General features: G+C 37.3%; 2 protein-coding genes, 1 non-coding gene and 1 pseudogene across 9 annotated transcripts; 2 read left to right on the forward strand and 2 right to left on the reverse strand.

Annotated features, from left to right (window-relative positions):
- The first annotated feature begins 6,018 nt into the window (after nt 1-6,018).
- Nucleotides 6,019-12,977, forward strand: LOC147287674 (DUF3754 family protein, putative (DUF3754)). Its single transcript, XM_086242514.1, has 14 exons — nt 6,019-6,475; nt 6,561-6,848; nt 7,349-7,528; nt 8,538-8,673; nt 9,446-9,780; nt 10,398-10,527; nt 10,694-10,822; nt 10,960-11,004; nt 11,275-11,354; nt 11,581-11,677; nt 11,797-11,886; nt 12,297-12,350; nt 12,472-12,537; nt 12,623-12,977. Exons 1-14 carry the CDS (start codon nt 6,072-6,074, stop codon nt 12,773-12,775), a joined length of 2,187 nt encoding a protein of 728 aa, XP_086098640.1. The 5' UTR covers nt 6,019-6,071; the 3' UTR covers nt 12,776-12,977.
- Nucleotides 12,978-13,484: 507 nt separating this feature from the next.
- LOC147287675 (large ribosomal subunit protein uL24z pseudogene) lies at nt 13,485-14,189 on the reverse strand (annotated as a pseudogene).
- Nucleotides 14,190-14,405: 216 nt separating this feature from the next.
- TRNAS-AGA (transfer RNA serine (anticodon AGA)) lies at nt 14,406-14,487 on the forward strand. The gene has a single exon. It is a non-coding gene; the product is annotated as a tRNA-Ser (tRNA).
- Nucleotides 14,488-14,718: 231 nt separating this feature from the next.
- LOC147287677 (Plastid-lipid associated protein PAP / fibrillin family protein) lies at nt 14,719-18,695 on the reverse strand. Of its 7 annotated transcripts, none has more exons than XM_086240317.1 (9): nt 18,477-18,695; nt 17,607-17,791; nt 17,421-17,541; nt 17,106-17,240; nt 16,494-16,589; nt 15,964-16,044; nt 15,555-15,641; nt 15,416-15,471; nt 14,719-15,324 (listed from the first exon to the last, which is right to left on the reverse strand). In XM_086240317.1, exons 2-9 carry the CDS (start codon nt 17,723-17,725, stop codon nt 15,207-15,209), a joined length of 813 nt encoding a protein of 270 aa, XP_086096443.1. In that variant the 5' UTR covers nt 17,726-17,791; nt 18,477-18,695; the 3' UTR covers nt 14,719-15,206. The 7 variants fall into 7 exon arrangements, with proteins under 7 accessions (XP_086096443.1, XP_086096439.1, XP_086096444.1 ...); XM_086240313.1 differs by having other exon boundaries at nt 17,421-17,534; nt 18,477-18,685; XM_086240318.1 differs by lacking the exon at nt 18,477-18,695 and adding an exon at nt 17,895-18,404.
- Between the last annotated feature and the right edge of the window lie 481 nt (nt 18,696-19,176).

Below are 19,176 nucleotides of genomic sequence, written 5' to 3' on the forward strand. Positions count from 1 at the left end.
TGGTTTACATGGCATTATCCATCAGACATCTTGTTCTTATTCTCCCCAACAGAATGGGGTGGCTGAACGGAAGAATAGACACTTATTAGAGGTTGCTCGATCATTGTTGATTGGCGGTCGGGTACCGACTTTCTTATGGGGTGATGCCCTTAGCTCAGCCGTGTACTTAATTAACCGCACTCCATCTAGTGTTCTCGATTTTCGGCGCCCATTGGATGTCCTTGCTGCTTCTTGTGAGCTTCCGTCTATTTTGCATTTGGAACCTCGAGTGTTTGGCTGCGTTGTGTATGTCCATTTACATGGGCATCAACGTACCAAATTGGAGCCCCGAGCTTTGAAATGTGTATTTGTTGGCTATGGTCGTGCTACTAAAGGATACAAGTGCTATCATCCTCCGTCTCGACGGTTCTATGTATCTATGGATGTTACATTTCATGAGGAACAATTTTTTTATGAGTGTTCTGCATCTTCCCTTCAGGGGGAGAACGTTGGTGAAGAGTCGAATGCCATAGATATGGAGTTTTTCAATGTTTTCAGGTTACAGGAAGAAAAGGACGAGCAAGGTAGTATCGAGCGCTCAGTGGGTACGGTGGGTGACATACCTCCTCTGGTAGATCAATCCTGCTTACCTACAGACTCGGTGGTGCAGTGTGACAGCAGTGATCGTTCTGACTCCTCAGTGGTTGGAGGTTTGTTTGATGATAGTACAACTCTCAGTCCTCATACTTCACCACTGATACAATCTTCTCCAGAGATGTCTCATGAGGTACATCCTATTTCCCCTTCTTTTTCTGATGATTTGAGTATCCAATCTGAGTCTGAGCCTGACACCTCTAGGTATAAGCTTCCACATAGGTCAGCCCGAGGTATTCCACCTACATCTTATGAACCAGATCCTAACGCCAAAGCCAAATACTCTATAAATAGTCATATGTCTTCGCATAGGCTATCCGAGTCATATAAGTCATTTGTGCATCAATTATCTTCTGTATCTGTCCCAAGAAATTTGCAGGATGCTTTAGCAGATTCAAGATGGACTAAGGCAATGACAGAAGAAATGGAGGCATTGATGAAAAATAGGACTTGGGAGTTGGTTCAGTTACCTAAAGGGAAGAAACCTGTGGGATGCAGATGGGTCTATGCGGTTAAACATAGAGCTGATGGTTCCATAGAGAGGTATAAAGCTCGTTTGGTTGCCAAGGGGTACACTCAGTCTTATGGAGTTGACTATCAGGAGACATTTGCTCCAGTAGCAAAGTTGAATACTGTGAGGGTGTTGCTGTCTCTAGCTGTTAATCTGGAGTGGCCTCTTCTTCAGTTTGATGTCAAGAATGCATTCTTGCATGGCGATCTTGAAGAAGAGGTCTATATGGATCCTCCTCCTGGAATTCCTGAACTAGAACAGTCTGGTATGGTGTGCAGACTAAGAAAGGCATTGTATGGCCTGAAGCAATCACCTAGAGCCTGGTTTGGACGGTTCTCCAAGTCTATGAAGGCTGCAGGCTATAAACAAAGTAATTCAGACCATACACTATTCATTAAACGAAGAGGTAACAAGCGTACTGTACTCATTATATATGTGGATGATATGGTTTTGACAGGAGATGATCAGGAGGAGATGGCCTCGCTACAAACTTACCTGGCTTCTGAGTTTGAGATGAAAGAATTAGGTAACCTGAAGTATTTTCTTGGGATTGAAGTAGCGAGATCTTCACATGGTATTTTTTTGTCCCAGAGAAAGTATGTTCTTGATCTCTTAACAGAAACAGGTATGCTTGCTTGTAAGCCTGCTGCAACTCCTATTGAGCAGAACCATAAGTTTTGAAAGCTACAATTCTGCTCCGACTGACAGAGGAAGATATCAGAGACTTGTGGGGAGATTAATTTATCTAGCTCACACTCGACCGGACATTGCCTATGCTGTTAATGTGGTGAGTCAGTTCATGCATGACCCACGAAAATTACATATGGATGGAGTTGAGCGTATCTTGAGGTATCTGAAATCCGCACCAGGTAAAGGGTTGTTATTTAGTAAACATGACCATTTGGATGTTATTGGATTTACAGATGCTGATTGGGCAGGATCAGCAGATGATAGAAGGTCTACAGCTGGGTATTTCACCTTTGTTGGTGGTAATTTAGTTACTTGGCGAAGTAAGAAACAACAAGTGGTGTCTAGATCCAGTGCAGAAGCGGAGTATCGAGGTATGGCAAATGGTATTTGTGAGCTCCTATGGCTAAGGAGGTTGTTGATAGATTTGGGGTATAAACCCAAGGTCGCTATGAAGTTATTTTGTGATATAAATCTGCGATTGAGATTGCTCATAATCCGGTTCAACACGATCGTACGAAGCATGTGGAAATTGATCGTCATTTCATTAAGGAGAAATTAGAGGCTAAGATTGTTGATTTCCCTTTTGTGAAATCTGAAGACCAGCTGGCAGATGTTCTTACCAAGGCTGTGTCGAGTAGGATATTTGATTGTTCACTTATCAAGTTGGGTATATGTGATGTTTATGCACCAACTTGAGGGGGAGTGTTAAATTCCTAGTTTATATGGGTTTTCTTGTAATTATAGGAATAAATGTATTTGCTATTTAGACCCTCACTTGTACAGGTATAAATACCTCTTTTATATGATTAATGAAATAAGCTGAAATTATTAAAACCCTAAACACATTCTTTGACAATTTTAACTCAATCTGAAATAACCATAAAAGACAACTATACAAACCCAGCAACCCCAAGTCCCAACCCTCCACCGCCTTTGTCACCGGTGGTCCATCCCGCCCACCTCCCTTTTTCTCTCTCATTCCCTCTCTCTCATCTCTCCCTTTAGCTCTCTCTTCTGTCTTTTTTTGTCCTCACACTCAGTTACCCAACCACCGGCAATTCATCCCGCCTGTTCTTCTCTCTCTCTCTTTCTATCTCTCTATCTCTCCTTTCTTCTCTCCCTTTTATTTCTGAACATTGGACACTGATCTGGGGGCCGGCAAGGTCGCCGGTCTTTGTAACATATAAAAAATAGAGGGGTAGAGGAGAGAAGCAAGAGAAATGAAGAGAGAAAAGAGAGAGGGGGGAAAGAGAAAGGTAGGCCAGCGGCCAACTCGTCAATGTCGGCGCCGTCGCGGGACAAATTGTGTGGTCAGGGTGAGGTGGGGTTGGGACTTGGGTGGTTGGGTTTTGATTTGTTTTTAAAATTTTTTTATGTAATAAGGGTATTTTAATAAATTAAATGGTGTATAATGATAAATTAAATAAATTGAAAAGAAAAATAGGCATGTAGTGAGAGGAAAAAAGATGTGCATATAGCAGCACTTAAAAAATTTAATCTCATAGTCAAATTCATTAGTTTTAAAAAAAAAATTTTTTTGCCTCAAGTACCAAATTAGCGAGAAATTATTGTGTGTGAATGTAACATTACGTGACATAATGACCTGGTGTTATCAATTCACTTACATTGTAACACGTATACAATCATTAATTTTTAAAGCCCTAAGCCCTAAAATACCCTTAAAATACACCTGTTACGTGGATTGATAATCTAAGTAGATTAATAATACTACATCCTCATGATACGTGGTGTTACAGTTACATACAATAATTTTCTCAAATTAGCCACCAACTATTGAGATATTTCAACTAGGTCCACAAATAATAAATCTTTCAAGCGCATCCATAAATTGAAAAAATTGGCTTTTGTTAGATGCATTGTTAAGGTTGTGGATTAAATGCTGGCGTGGCCAACCATGATGCGGTATGTTTAATAACACGGCTTCAGTTTTGCACCTCATCCCGCCAAATTTTCGATATCTGTCCACCTCCTAATACGGGCCGCCAAAACTGAAATTTTGAACTGGATCTTTATTGAACAAGTGAAACAATTAGTGAACTAAAACAAAAATTAAAAAAATCGTAGACAAAAATTGAACTATGTATAAAATAAATAGACCAAATCTGTAATTTCTTCTTTTCAATTTTTAGTGTATTTAACCCTAAAAATGTCACCTTACCTACGTGTTAAGTAGAATGCACACTAATTATTTCATAATACATATATATTGGGCTAGAGCTCAACCTGACGAAAGCGAGCGATCCGCTGCACACGTAGAGAGAAGAAAAACTGTGTCGTAGAGGAGAAAAATCCTCAAAACTTCTCCTGCGGTAAGACCGTATGTTCTCTTAGTATGTAATGTATTGTATTGTAGAATCATAAATAAACATTTTGTTCCCCTTTTAGATGGAAGATCAGTTGGCTCGTCCAGCAATAGTGACAGAGGAATTGGACAAAGATACAACACATTGTTATGCGCCAAACACTTTCAAATTACATATATAGGTATTTAGTTCCTTAATTACCACTTAATTTGTTGGGCATTAAGTGATCAGTTTCAGGTTTTTGTGTTTTGATCGACATTGCACAACAAACCATTACAGGTTACCAGTCCCAAGGCCAGGACAAGTTCTTGGTTTGGTTGGAGCTAATGGGATTGGGAAGTCAACTTCCCTCAAGATTTTGGCTTGCAAACTGAAACCAAATTTGGGTCGTTTCAATGTAATACGTACTCTTTACATATCTGATATCTACATCATTGTTTGATATTGATAAGTAGTATATCATTTTTCTCACGTTTTGTTTGATACATTCTTTTTAATTACCTTATTTTGATGGTTAATTCTTTTGTAGAATCCTCCAGAATGGCAGGAAATCTTGACTTACTTTCAAGGATCTGAGGATTCTGAGCTGCATAATTATTTCATTCGTGTGTTGGAAGATAAGTTGAAGGTACCTAGCTTCTTACTGAATTGCATGTGTTTAGTGGGTTTTTTTTTTGCATGATTATTCTTGTGATCGATTTCTATTTTGAACTAAATATTCTATGCATGCATTTGTTTTTTCTTGTGTTCAACATGGATTGTCTCTGACAATTATTATGCTTTGTGTAATTATTATTCTTCTTGCTAAATGCGTACTTGTCTTATATATTTTTCTTTTCCTTTAACAGATAATTAGAAAGCTAGCCCCAATATGTTCACCACATTCCAAGTGTAGCTCAAGGAACTGTACGTAGGGGATGAAGAAGAACTCTGTGTTGATCTTGAGCTAAACCAGGTTCTAGATCGTAACATAAGAGATTTATCCTTTGGGTAGCTTCAGAGATTCTCTATTGCTATTACTGCCATACAGAAAGCAGATATATATCTCTCTTTGGGAGAGTTGCAAAGGGTTGCATTAATTATGTTTATTCCAGCTATAAGCAAACAAAAATCTTGAGCAATTGGTTCACGCATCATATACACTATAATAATTAATGCCAGCCATTTTTTTTTTTTTAATCTCAAAAAATAGCTTCTCATGTTTGATCACGTGGCCTCTTCTTATTAGAGTTTCCCTGCCTACGTGGCTCATTCTAAAATCAGATAATCGTTTTGGTACGTCCTACACAACTTATACTGCATGCACCAACTTCGTTAATTATCTGATTTGGATTCAAAGGTAAAAATAATTGCTTATTGGGCATGCATATGCATAGGTAGCACCAAAGTTGTTACACTAATCCTAGTATAAGTAAAACCATAATAGGCCTGATGAGTTTATATTTGTAGAATATAATACTAATAATATCCCCACATATTATAATACTGTAGCAAAATAAATTGGATTGAATAATTCAATTCTAACTGATTATGATGAAAAAATTATTCAATTTTGACACATCTTAATCAAATTTGAAATTGAACAAATTGAAAAATTTAGAAAAAAAAAAAAACCAATTGGAATGTAAGATGCTTCTCGAAATTCAGATATGTAACATCTCAAAATTTTCCAAAAGTATTATTACGGTATGAATCGTATGATCATTCCAAAATATTTCTAATTTACATTAATATTATATATTTTATAATTTATTTAGTTTTCTACTATATTTATAATTTATATTTTATATCTTGTTAAGAAAACAACCAGATATTGGTATTAGAAAAATAAAAGTTTATAATTTCTTATCCAACAAACGAGGTTGGCACTTGGCACTCTGCTGCTCGTTCGCTCTCTGCTTTTGGATTCTGATATGTCAGCTTCATGGCACACTCTCAGCAGCCTCAGTGCTCTGTCGCTTACCTCAAAACGCCGCCGTATAGTACCACTATCTTCACCACCAACAGCAGCAGCAGCAGCTCAGTCGCTGACAGTCACTCACTGCGCTCTCACTGGCTTTCGAGAAACGTCGACGACGGAGCCTAAGCGACCCCAAACCGACGCTATAAATTTGACCGACGCCAACAGGATCAAGAAGCAAAACGACGTCGTTCCGGAGAACCAAGATGAAGAAGAAGAGCACGGAATTTCTAAAATTCCAGTGCCCAGGCAGAAGTACATCCCGGTTTCCAAGGCCGAGCTGCTAAACGGCATCGTTTTGAATATGTTCAGTGGCGACGACGACGACGATTTGCAAAGCTTTCTTCGTGTCTCATCGTAAGCCCCACTGAGAGATCATTGACTGCTTGAAGAAACAAAACAAAACGTTCAATTTCAAAAACTCTGTTCGTTTGCTTTGCAGGTGCTTGGACTCGATTCTTCACGCCGAACACAAACGCGTTTTGGAAGAAATGCGAGCTGATTATTTCGCTTCTAACTCCTTGAAACACAAGCAAGCAATTGACGAGGTTGATGAACAAGTGTTGGCTAATGGGCAAGGCTCGGATTCTGCTAGGAATGGCATCAATGGAATTGGGACTGCCATTGATGGGTTTGGAGAGGAAGAAATTGAAGCTGAGAATCCATTGCCGTTCGATTATGTTTTGGGATTGACAAAACTCTTGGGTTCTTCAACTAAGAACGAGAAGAGGTATTGCACATTGTTTTGGCACTCTCATATACTCTCTGTTCATTCACTTGTTGTACTGCCCAATTCGCAAACTGTTGTGAAACTCATAAAGGCCAAGTATGGAGGCTTCATTTAATGTTAGGAATTATCCTTAGTGCCTATGGTGCTTGATTTGAATCATTTGGATATACTCACTCTAAGATCGGAAGCATAAATTTATGATGTAATTATTACACAAAAATCGTATATCTGTTTTGAAAATATATCCGCATAAAAATCTCATTTAATGTATTAAAATCATTGTTATTAAATGGATAGAACAAAATATGGTACTATTACAGTTTCCATTTTTGCTTTTCAATGTCAATTTGAGGTGAAAGTTTGACAAGATTGAATGATTCCCTTTTAAGTTTTTGGAGGCTTACACATTGTATGTTCTATATTTATTTGATCGTCACTGTTGTTCAGACTCATGATATGGAAACTTTTGACATCCTATGCAATTTCTTATTTTGTTGTAGAGTAGCTGTTGCCACTCGTTTTGATCGTGCTTTCATGCAACTTCTTTATGATGCTCAGTTTGAAGAACTATCTGTAAGGGATTTAATGCTGACATCTGCATTGAACACAGACTATCTCCTTACTTTGCCAGTTAATATTGACTGGAAGAAGGCGTCTGAGTCCAATGCGATAATTTACAGGTGATTCTATTTTTTTAAGTTCAATGCTCTGATTTAATCTTTATGTTAAGTTTTAAAATATTTCCAACCTGAATCACAAAGCTTTGATATCAACTATTTCATACATATTTTGGCCTTGTTTGATGTACAGGATTGTATTGGATAGGTTAAATGGCTAGTTTCTTGTGTGTTCAAGGAAGAAAATGGAGGGCGTCTTCTTACTTGAAGGAAGAAGATGGGAAGAAGATGAATTAGCTATAAGGGGAAACTTTACCCACTGATCCCACCATTTTTGTGGGGATTGGAAGGGATAAGTTTGCCCTTATGATTAATCCATCTTCTTCCTTGAATACAAATGAATCTAGCCATTTAACCTATCCAATCCAATCCTATGCATCAAATGAGGCCTCTATGTTTCTGGTTAAGAGTAGTATTATGGGAACCCATTTTGAGGCACTATACATTCTTATTTGTTTTTATTTCATGCAGTTCAGAATCATGCTGCGTTGTTTTGTATCCTCATTGATTCACTAACGATTGTCACTCCTAAATGGATATGTAGTGTGTGTATATACAGGCAGAAATATATGCATTGTGTATAGAACATAGAATGATCTGTTCTTCCCTTAGTCCTAAAGCTTTAAAAAATTATTCACACCAACTTCCTCATTAATGTAATGACTGAAATGTCAAGCTGATACGGTTTTGAGAGATGCCTTCCAATTTGGAAATCAACTAGGCTTTTTCATTCTGGTAATTGAATACATTCTTCTATGATACATGCCAACTATAACTTTTGTGCTAGGTCATCGCCTAGATAGAAATACTATGTAGCTTTCCGGATCATATAAGGAGAATAAATAATACTTATAAAAATGTAAAGAAAATTACGTAATTGAACTTTAGACTTACATGCTGTACGTGACTGCTGAAGATTTATCTAGCCACCGCATGTGTGTGTTAAACTTGCCATTTTCCAAATAGTGAGCAATGCAAAATATTGACTCCACATTTCAATTACATCTGACAGGCGGGGATATGCAACAGAGAGGCAGAAAGGCCTACTACTTGTTGAGAAACTGGACTACATACAGTCCAAACTTCTAAGAGGAATCTTCTTCATCGTATCAAAACCATTGGGGAAAATTGGGAGCTGGTTAACTGAGGTCATTGTCATTTTCAGAACAATAGTTGCCTTCATTCAGGGCAGCATCAATTTTTTTGTTTTTTGTTTTCCTCTCTCTCTCTCTGTGATGTTACAAGTAAAATTTTTAGTAGATACTAAGTTACTGCTTCATCAGTTACCTCTTGGAAAATAATGCTTTGTCATGCACTGATGAATGTCCATGCACCTTGAACTTGCAGACATATGAACTCACTTAGAATGTCTAAGTTAGACATGCTGCATTAGTATTACTACTATGGTTGCTTATATGGTTGAAATGAGTCCATACATGCTTTATGAGACAAAATACTGTGCTGTTAAGAAATTTATGCCTTATATGATGAGAATAGCTGGATAAGTGATGAGCCAGGAAAGTATGAAATCAGGAATGCCAACCGTCCTCATAAGTTAAAAGTAAAACTAGTTGTTAACAAGATTAGAGAAGATATTTGAGATGGTTTGACCATTAACTGCACAAGTGGCATGATTTAGAATTGTACAGGTTCAATAATTTTCAGAAGCTCTGATTTCTTTCTTTTCTCTATGAAGGTTCTTGACATAGCTGTAATCTGAAACTAAATGGATAGTTAATGAAATTACTGCCACGTGGTCATTAGTATTATATCATTGAAGATTTCAAATCTTGAAAGGACCTCTTGGTTCTTGTCTGATGCTAAGAGTTTATTTACTTATTTTCTTTGAGGTTTTAGTTCCTTTCTCAATATCTTTCTATATATAGTTTGACATGTTTTGTCTATCTTGCTTTAGGACAGGCATTCAAAGTTGCTAGCCAAACACCAGAAGTACAAGATTGGACCAACAGAATGAAACTTTGGCTTAAGGAACTGTCTGTTTTTCAGCAATCATTACGTGATAACGAACAGACTTCTGATGATGTGCTGGGAATAGAGCAACTATCAGATAACGACCTTCCAATATGGATGGCAGCACAGAGAGCAGTATCTCGTTATGAAGGGATTTTATCACCAGTTGGACCCCGTGGAAGGCTCTTTAGGAAGTTGCTTTCATGGATTGGACTTATTTCCCCTACACCAGAAACACCATTTGAGCTTGGTGGTGATACTAATGCTTCTGACCCTTACACAAGGTTTTCCCAATACATTTGTTTTCTTTACATTTCATCATATTTTATCCCTGGAAATTTCATTTTCCAGTTTGCTGAATATTGAACTTAACAACTGAAAGCAGTACTAACTACTAAGTATTGTTCTCTACAAGCAGTCTTCTGCCTTTTCATAACACAAATTCTTTCAAAGTAGAGTTTTGTTTCCACTGCACAATATTATCTTTCAGGTTATATTAATCTTCTTGACCAAAATGAATTTAAGAATATCAATGGATCAATCCCTTAAGTCGGATTCAGCCGTCTGAAACAAAGACTATGTTGTACTGGGTCTGAGGATCATCTTGCAACCCAAAGACATAAAAAATGAGTATAACACCAATTATGCTCCAAAGAACTTTTTTGTTTCGTTCCCTTAAAACATCTCAAAATTGTGCTTATCTTTTTTAAGCTTAGAGAAGTGATTGTAATAGAGAATGGACTTGGAGGATTAACATGGAAGTTAAAAGGTTTAATTGATTGAACCGCACAAACTAACAGGGAGTATGAAGGTGTAATTGACTTGCTATTCTAGTCATGGGTATTCTAGATTGGAACCTTATCCTTCAAAATGGTCAATAATGGCAGTATTTTTCACCCAGGCCCATTTTCTTATCAAGGATATCACTTAGTGACATATGGAGACCTGCTACAAGGAAATACTGTGGAAATGATATTTGGAAAATGTTAAAAACTTCTGTTTCCATTCTTCTGTCAAAGTCAATCCTCCAGGTATTCCTCATTTATAGTTTGATTTTCTTAAGTTAACCTTCTAGGATGATTAATGGCCAAAAAAATAAAAAAAACCTTCTAGGATGATTAGTATTTTTCTTCTATTGTAGAAATATATACTAGTTATAAGATAATGGCAATAGTACTTCGTGTGTTTCCATATTAGGAGGCTGCATTTCAAGAATTGATCTTGCTTTATACCAACGAAGGAGATGACAGGAATACTGAAGATAATGCTGAGGTTCCATCATTGCAGTTAAAGATATATGAGAGAATTCCTATTCCAGATCTACCAGTAAATACTTCTGTCTCAACTTTTATGCTCATCCAATGTAATTGTCATTGCTTCTAGCCTATGATTTTCAAAGTTATTCTGTATTTCTTCTAGTGTTTTCCTATGAATATTCTCATTGTTTCCAGTTTAATATGTAGGTTATCTTTCCCCACAAAAAACTATCTTTCCGTATCATAGACACGGTATGTAGATCCTTGTTAAATGCTAAGAATTCTTTAGCTTGGTCAATTGATTGCTTCTGCAAAATGGTTGATGTTTTTTCCTTTCTACTATGAATTATTTGCACATCTTAGCATATGAATGATAATTAGCATCATTAAGTTGGTTGTGTATGGCTTTGTTTCCCTCTGGATATTTTGATTGATAATTTGAGGGGAAAAAAGAAAGGGGTATTGCTAATTATTGAATAAAGTCCTTTCAAATTTTTAGCCTCACGACCTTATGACTTGCAGGTACGCTTGGACATCGCCTCAATATTGGGGCTTTCGGCATACTTCATAAACTACAAAATTGAGAATGTCTCATCTTCCCCGTATGGCCGTATGCCTATCTTTTTTTAAAGTAGTATTTTTGTATGGTTTGCATACAGTTTCTTCTCTTTCCACTTTTCACCTTTAATTTCTTCTCTTTTAATGCTTTTGAAAGCTTAATTTTCTTACAACAGAAAAAAAAAAAAAAAAAAAGACTTAATTTTTTCTTTCAAGTTTCATTTCTCTGGAATATTGCTATTAAATTTTCTTCTTTAAATCATATGGCAGGTCAGCAATAATTCTTGATGTGGTTGCTATCAGCGCTCTCATAATATATGTGTCCCGTGTGGTTCTGGGATACAAACAGACATGGGATAGGTATCAAGTGAGTCAACTTCATCTTTCTTCGCATAGTTTACAATTTTATATATATATATATATATATATATGCTATATTCAATTTGAGGTATTTAAGTGATCTCACAAAGGAGCCTTTCATTTCAGCTTTTGGTCAACAGGACGCTGTATGAGAAAACCTTAGCAAGTGGTTTTGGCTCAGTTCAGTTTCTTGTGGATGCTTCTGAACAGCAGCAAGTAAGGAACTGCTTCTATTACTTGGGTTCACTAGCCATGTATAGAGAAGGGAACTCCAAAAAGGAAAAAGAAAATAGTAGCAGCTTAGAGATTGTAAGCATTTCATTTAGTGGGAATTCAACAGGTTTAACACAAATAAGGGTTAACTTCCTACTAGCTTCAAAAAAAAAAAAAAAAGGATAACGTCCTAAATTAGACCAGAAGAAATAGTTTTTGAATTAGTTGCCTTCATTGTCAGCTGCCCTAGTAAGTGGACGCCTTAGGTTAGGTCCTGTCAGATTGGTTGTATTCTGTAATAACCCTTTTTAAGAAGATAGGGCGTTTTCACTCCCTTTCTTGTAGTCTTCTTATAATTAGTGTGCCAAAATGTAACTACTATTCGTTGTTTCTTGACAATATCATATGCGCAGTACAAGGAAGCTATTTTGGCCTATGCAATCCTTCTCAAAGCAAAGAAGGGGAAGGTTTGATCTCACTGCCTAATTTGAACCTTTTAAGCATGTCATTATACTGGGGACTCTGCTTGCAGCTTGTTACCCGCATATGCTTTTCTGACCTAGATTTGCTATGACTGATTGACTGCAGCTCACATGTCGCCAGAGTGTTGGGGACGAATGCAAAAGAGTTATGTATGATGTGTTTAAAGTGAAGGTAAACATCCCAAGTCTATTAACTAGCAATTTGACTATGCATGTGCTTTCGGTGCCTTGATTTAAGCTCCTGATGGCTCATGCAGGTTGAAATGCCAGTTGACAAGGCAATTACTACATTGTTAAGGCTGGGCCTTGCTACAGAAACCCCTATAGATGAAAGGATTTGTTTGCAGGCCATTTCTTGTTCCAAGGCATATGAGTCACTCAAACAACGTTGGAATAGTCTGCTTGGTTGAAGTTTTGATTGTTGCTAATTTCAGATTTCTAGCCATTGTCGCTATATAAGTCACTACAAATCATTCTCTCGGAAAATCTCTTAGAAAACAGGTCATGTAAGTATGTTACTGTATAGGTTATATTATATCAAGAGTTGTAAAATTTCTCCATTTTGAGCACCCAATAGTCAGTGCACTCAAATTTTTGATACAGAGTACTGTGTAGAAAATGTAATGATGAATTTTTTTTAGGGTTTTTCCCTGCACACTCTTTTCAATATTAAATTGAATTTCTGTAGCTATTGTTGCATAATGTAACCCATAATGGTTGCAACAATGGAAACTTTGGGTAACTGTAACATCTAACAGCATTGTAAAACAAATGAAGATAATCTCTAATGCCAGAATGAAGTTTTGAAACTACTATACTAGTACAGATAATACATTGTACAAATTCTGTTTGGTAAGAAGGGAAAAGAAAATGAAATGTTTGCAAATCATTTATGGGTATTGGTACCAACTCAGTGCATAACACTACTGTTGTTCCCATAAAATTGAAAACCAAATTTATAAAGCTAAAAATTTCAATCAGAAAGAAAATGAATCAGTGTGCCAAAAACCCTAATCCTAATCCAGTTAGGAGGTCATATAAAAAATTTGCAGATTGAGCTGTTTGACATTGAACTCAGTAGGAATTGTATAGCATGAAAAGCAGAGCACTAAATCAACGTCTCAGATTGAAGATCCAAATTCATATATAATCCCATAAAATCAAACACATTAAGCATCAGAACCATCCATTCATACTTCAAAATTAAAATATTAAAAACAAAAACTCATTTGGGAACGTCGCTAATTTTACTACCAAAACGAACTAAAATTACAACCAACCATTCAAAAAAACTCAGTCAATGTTCTGCATGATATCTTCGGCTGTGAACTTGGTCCCCTTGTCCTTGTCAGCAGCGGCGCGACCCTTGGCCTTGCGGTCGATAAGCGACTTGCGGTCCTTGTCGAGCCTGGGCTTGGTGATGACCACCTTGGAGGGGTTGATGCCGACGTTGACCGTCGACCCGTTGACCTTCTCGCGGGTGATCCGCTCGATGTGGATGACCCACTTGCGGCGGTACACCTGGACCACCTTGCCCTCGCGGCCCTTGTAGGTCCCGCGCACCACCTGCACCTCGTCGTCCTTGCGCACCGGCAGCGACCGCACGTTGTACTTCGACCGGAGGTCCGACGACAGCGGCGCGCTCATCAACACACGGCGCACACTCGACGGCGCCGTGAAGTGGGCCTTGCGGCTCTTGCGGCGGGAGCTCGAGACTCTTGGATTGTACTTCATCTTCGCTCTCTCTCCTAGGATTTGCTCTGCTCTCTGACGGCCAAAAATGAGAAGGTCAGGGTTGGGTTACGGTTTGTAGATGCCTTTTATAAGGAGAAGAGAAAGCTGTGAGCTAAACGACGTCGTGGAGGGACACGAAAGGCAATTAGGGTTTCTGCTGGTTACGGTTGGCGCGCATGGGACGTTAGGATATCAGGCCGGCCTGTGGGCCTGTTGGGCCCAACAGATGCCATAAAGCCCACTTGGCAGTCGATTTACCACTCTCTACATATACATATAAGAAAATAGCGATCAACATTACATGAGGTGGTCGTGCCGGAGTGGTTATCGGGCATGACTAGAAATCATGTGGGCTTTGCCCGCGCAGGTTCGAATCCTGCCGACCACGATTTTTTTTAACTTTAGAATTTTGCATTCCTTTTGTTTTTTGCTAATTGCTACAACTATTCAACTGTTTAGTTAATATTAAGAATGGAATCAGATGTAAAACTCTATTAACAAAAATACTATATGGCAACAATAATAGAAATGTGGGTTTGGTAAAGAGAATGTACCTTAAACTTACTCGAGTATTTTGAAGGAAAATGTAGTGGGAAATTTGCAACCATTAAACTTTGGGTAATAGTAAAGAAGCTTTGATTAATTGCTGATACCAGAATCAAGCTTTGATTCTAGTATAGATGGTACATATTCTGTTTGTAAAGAAGTAAAAAGAACATGGAATATTTGAAAATCTTTTTCTGGGTATTGGTTCAACCTCTGTGTACAGTATAACATGATTAACATCTATTGTTCCAATATGAGTTGGAACTCTAACTTTGTCATCAGTCATGGCGGGTTAAGAAAAACACGAGAACGACACAAGTGGCCTCTGCATTCTTCAGGTTTCCACAAGGGAGAGACAGCAAGGTTAAGAAGAAGTGTAGCTGTTAAACACCACTGCTCATGGAGAAGATGGATAATATATCATATAAGTCATACTTGTTGATCATCTACCTGAAGATCATACATAGGCCAAATGCCACCACTGCATGATCCCATGCCTTCACAAACTTTTTTCCACATGAAAGTATCTGCAGGTAGCAGTAAATGGTAACCTTCTTCCCATTACTCCAGAGGTTGAGCTCTAGTGAAAACAAAAACTCCTCCACCACCAACCGCACGCCCCAAAAGCATATTACCATCCAAGTAAGAAAGGTAGTATAGTCCTCCTACTGATTGCCTACTGCAGTTTTAAGCAAGTTTTATCACACACCTGTATATCTAGGAAGCTTATTAAATATATATTTTGATAAATGTGATAAAGAATTATATACCTTCCTGGGTCTCTAACAGGAATTTGAGTTTTGAAAGTACGGAGGAACTGCAAGATCTGCGCACAAGAATTCATACTACTCTCATTTTATAAATGTAAAAAGAGAGTAAGCGACTCAGTGAGTGATAAGGTATGTTTACCTGTAAGCTTAAAAACGATCTTGGCAGTATTGCTGGAGCTATTACAGCTTGCAGCTCTTCACTAATTTTAATATTTTGAACACTAATCTGCCAAATACAACTTCAGGCTTCAGATAAATTTCAAGAAGAATACATCAAGAAGTTTGCATGTAACAATTGAAAATGAGAATACATTTTTTCATGAAAGCAGTAGGATAAGGCGCCAGCTCAACTAAAGCGTTCTAATTCATTTTCAGGTCCACTGATATGGCTAGGAGCCTTGAATTATAGGCCTCCAACAGATGATACTGTGGTTTCTAAGCCACTCATCTTTTAAGAGTGTTTCTTGGGCAGTGCAACCAAATATTAAGGAACAGTCACATTCCCAGGCCTTAACTTCTATGGAAGTTAAGAAGGGAGAAAAACTAACCTCTTCAAACTGAAGGTAGATGTTACGCACGGAAACAATAGAAAATTTTGCAGAAACTAGCAGAGTCGCACCTTCTTTTTCCTGCAAGGTACATAGAACCCATATTATCTATATACAAATTTAGTATTTGCTTTTCACAGAGAAAGAAGAAGTATTTCTACAACCTACAACCTACAACCAAATACATGCACACATATCTATGCATGTATACTTAACATGCACGTATATAAAGACTAAGGACTCGGATTATCTTCTATACTAGCCGTTCAGTTTTAATGCAAAACCAAATATTTTGATCTAATCTAGAGTTTCTTTAGCTCATAAAAGTACTCATGTTTTTAATGACAAGCAACTCATGAGTAACTTAAAATGTACTGATCAGAAACAATTTGGATTAAATCAAAATGTACAACTATTAAGAAACTATATCACACCTGTAAAACACTAAGAAACCAAATATTCTAACTATTTAACTTAAAATCCTAATCACCATGCACTTTTGTTATCCAACATGCAGAGTAAAAGTTCACCTCTAACAAGGGTGGAACACTCCATCTGACAACGTTACGGATTACACCCCCGTTGGACTGGTCTCTGCATTCAAATTTTTGGAAAATTTGCCCAACCTATCCCCACATTCATTCAGAAATAAGTGAGACAGAAAGATGGAAAAATAAATCAATAACTATTAAGAGAGAAACGTATAAAAACCTATGAGTTGGCATTTCACAAGCACAGATGAAATGAGTGTTGAGAAAAAGAAAAAAGATATTAAATTTGTGGAAATGAAGTGTGACCTATTAAAATTGCAAACTTGTTCGAGTAGAAAGGCTTTTAGCCAATATTTCACAATTAACAAAGAAATGGCAACGCAGAGAGGTTAATTCAGCCAACAATCCTCTTCAAGCAGAAAAAGGCCTTCAGCAATTACCATTCATTATGAACGAAAAAAGCATTCAGCAGAAAGAGGAAGTCAATTGAAGCACCAAGATATGCAAGCAGAGGATCAAAGGTTCAGTGGTTTAAACTTTAAGGTGAAGCAATTTGCCTTTTTTTCTTTTGGTAAACTAAACAATGTCCTTGGAAGCTTATTTTATAATTAGAGGATAAGAGGTCCAAAATTTGGCATTCATTGTTTATACCTGAAAAAAGGGTAGCCTTGCAGCAGCCTCTAGAAGAATGAGAACATCAGGAGCAGAAGTATAATTCAAGCGCCACGTCCCATCTAATTTTACCAAGTCTATAGGTGCACCCAAGTTATACCCCTCCACGCTCACCTGCCAATCTTTCACACAAGCTATTATAAAACAATCTCACAGCTATGAACTTGCGCCTTCTTTTTCCATCAAACTAATGCACCAAATGTACGTTAAAGCAATTTCATAGACAAGATTATTCAACAGAAAAGAGACAAAGAGTAACATAATTCACATAAGGAAAATAAAGAGATCACACACCAGAGCCTCCTCAATAGAAGAGCGTTGATCATCAGTTGTAACAAGGCCCCTCTGTGTGTCTTGGATTGCTCTCAACAGCTCATATTTTTTGCTCTCTACCTCAAGCTCCACTGTCTGGAACCTAAACAATGTCAAATTTTATGTAGGAAATGAAAAGAAAATATATAAATAAGAAATAGGAGAAACCTGGGCTGTTTGGGTAGCAACAGCTGCCAAACATGAGAACAATTTCTTAGTGGACACCTTGTGGGTGGCAGTATGCATTGAGCTATAAGGCTTAAACTTATTGACACCTCTTGTTGCATTTGAGGGGAACAATGGAGAAGCAAGAGACAGGTCCATAGGAAATTAATCCAAATTTAGTTTATGACCTGCAAAGTAAAGTTTGAATTCATTCAGTTAATCAGTCCTATAAGAGCGAGGACGGCTCACCCAAATTATAGGATAGAGGAGAGCTTGAGTTCCTATATAAACCTTAATGGCACTTGCTTCAATGAAGGAAAATGCTTATGAAAGCTAGAAATGTTTCCATAAGCAATAAAAGGGTCTAAACTGTTATCCTCAAAAGAAAATCTAAATTTTTATTTGTCCATTTCAATACAATAGTTCAATCACTCAGCACCCTTGCAGAGAATTTTTCATAAGTTGCTAAATTTTAACCCTTGAGCATGAATTATAAGCTAATGAAGCAAAAGTGAGAACAATAGTTTAAGAGCCAAATACATAAATTAATCTCTTAGCAGCAAAAATTCAAGAATCTTTCCTAATAAAATGTGAAAATTCAAAAGTGAATAAACAATAATAATAGAAAGAGCATTGCAAATAGCCAAATACAGTGGCTCCAATTGAATATGCTATTAGCTATAGGTGAACTGCCAATAAATGAGATATGGGACTTGAGGTCAGAATTAAAGCCCATTGTAATTCACTAATTCATAAGCAATTGGGCTCTCTAATACCCATTACAGTTCCAATTATGAGGCTTTGTTTTTCTGAGACATGCAAAGCTTTTTATTTCAAGTGGGATCAAAGAAGCTATCATGGGCAACAGGATACCTGGTGAAAGTTGTTGGCCTCTGACTGTCTGTCTGTCTCAGGTTCTCTCTCCGCTAAGACTGAACCTTGTTGTGAGGTACCCATCTACCCAGTAACCCTCACTCACTCTTTCTACTTCATCCTCTTTGAGTAAAAAGTTAAAAACTTTGTACTGCTGCTCAACTCAACTTATACTGGTAGTTGAGACTGGAGAAACGACGGTTCCACTTTTAACTGTGATGACATGGAGAACATCTAATTGCAGCAGCCGACGGTTCCACTTATAAACACATTAAGCCGTATGTTGTATAAACACATTTAATGATAAACAATTTATACCATAATAGTGAAAAAATGATCCAAAATCTTCCGCATAACATCCGGTTATTATCCATTGAGTAAAACTTTTATATAATGAGTATATATATATTGTTCTATCTTCTCAATTTCTCATCACAACATTTTATACCGCAATAGTAGAAAAATGAATTAATCAATATACAAAGTCCAAAATATGAATTAATCAATATACAATGTTAACCGATGACAATTAAGAATATTATCCTCCATTCCTCCCTCACTTGGAAAAATGCTTTATATAATAATTCTTGACTTTAGCTCTATATGTAAGAGAACAGAACATAGATTAAATGATAATAAAGGCGATAAGGACAAGTAAGGCAACACCTAGCATGTGCTACCACCACACACACAACTCTGC

The sequence above is a fragment of the Dryas octopetala genome, chromosome 4, assembly GCF_963921425.1.
Source record: "Dryas octopetala chromosome 4, drDryOcto1.1, whole genome shotgun sequence".
NCBI classification, from domain to species: Eukaryota; Viridiplantae; Streptophyta; class Magnoliopsida; order Rosales; family Rosaceae; genus Dryas; species Dryas octopetala.

What these genes read in the sequence shown, in the direction of transcription:
- LOC147287677 (XM_086240313.1), bottom strand. Translation starts at nt 17,762, where the DNA reads ATGGACCTGTCTCTTGCTTCTCCATTGTTCCCCTCAAATGCAACAAGA. An exon ending in CTTCTATTGAGGAGGCTCTG is followed by an intron (nt 17,241 to 17,420) that starts GTGTGTGATCTC and finishes AAAGATTGGCAG; the next exon opens with GTGAGCGTGGAGGGGTATAA. An exon ending in TCTACCTTCAGTTTGAAGAG is followed by an intron (nt 15,642 to 15,963) that starts GTTAGTTTTTCT and finishes TGTATTTGGCAG; the next exon opens with ATTAGTGTTCAAAATATTAA.
- LOC147287674 (XM_086242514.1), top strand. Translation starts at nt 6,072, where the DNA reads ATGTCAGCTTCATGGCACACTCTCAGCAGCCTCAGTGCTCTGTCGCTT. An exon ending in AGCTTTCTTCGTGTCTCATC is followed by an intron (nt 6,476 to 6,560) that starts GTAAGCCCCACT and finishes TTTGCTTTGCAG; the next exon opens with GTGCTTGGACTCGATTCTTC. An exon ending in GCTTCTGACCCTTACACAAG is followed by an intron (nt 9,781 to 10,397) that starts GTTTTCCCAATA and finishes TTTTTCACCCAG; the next exon opens with GCCCATTTTCTTATCAAGGA.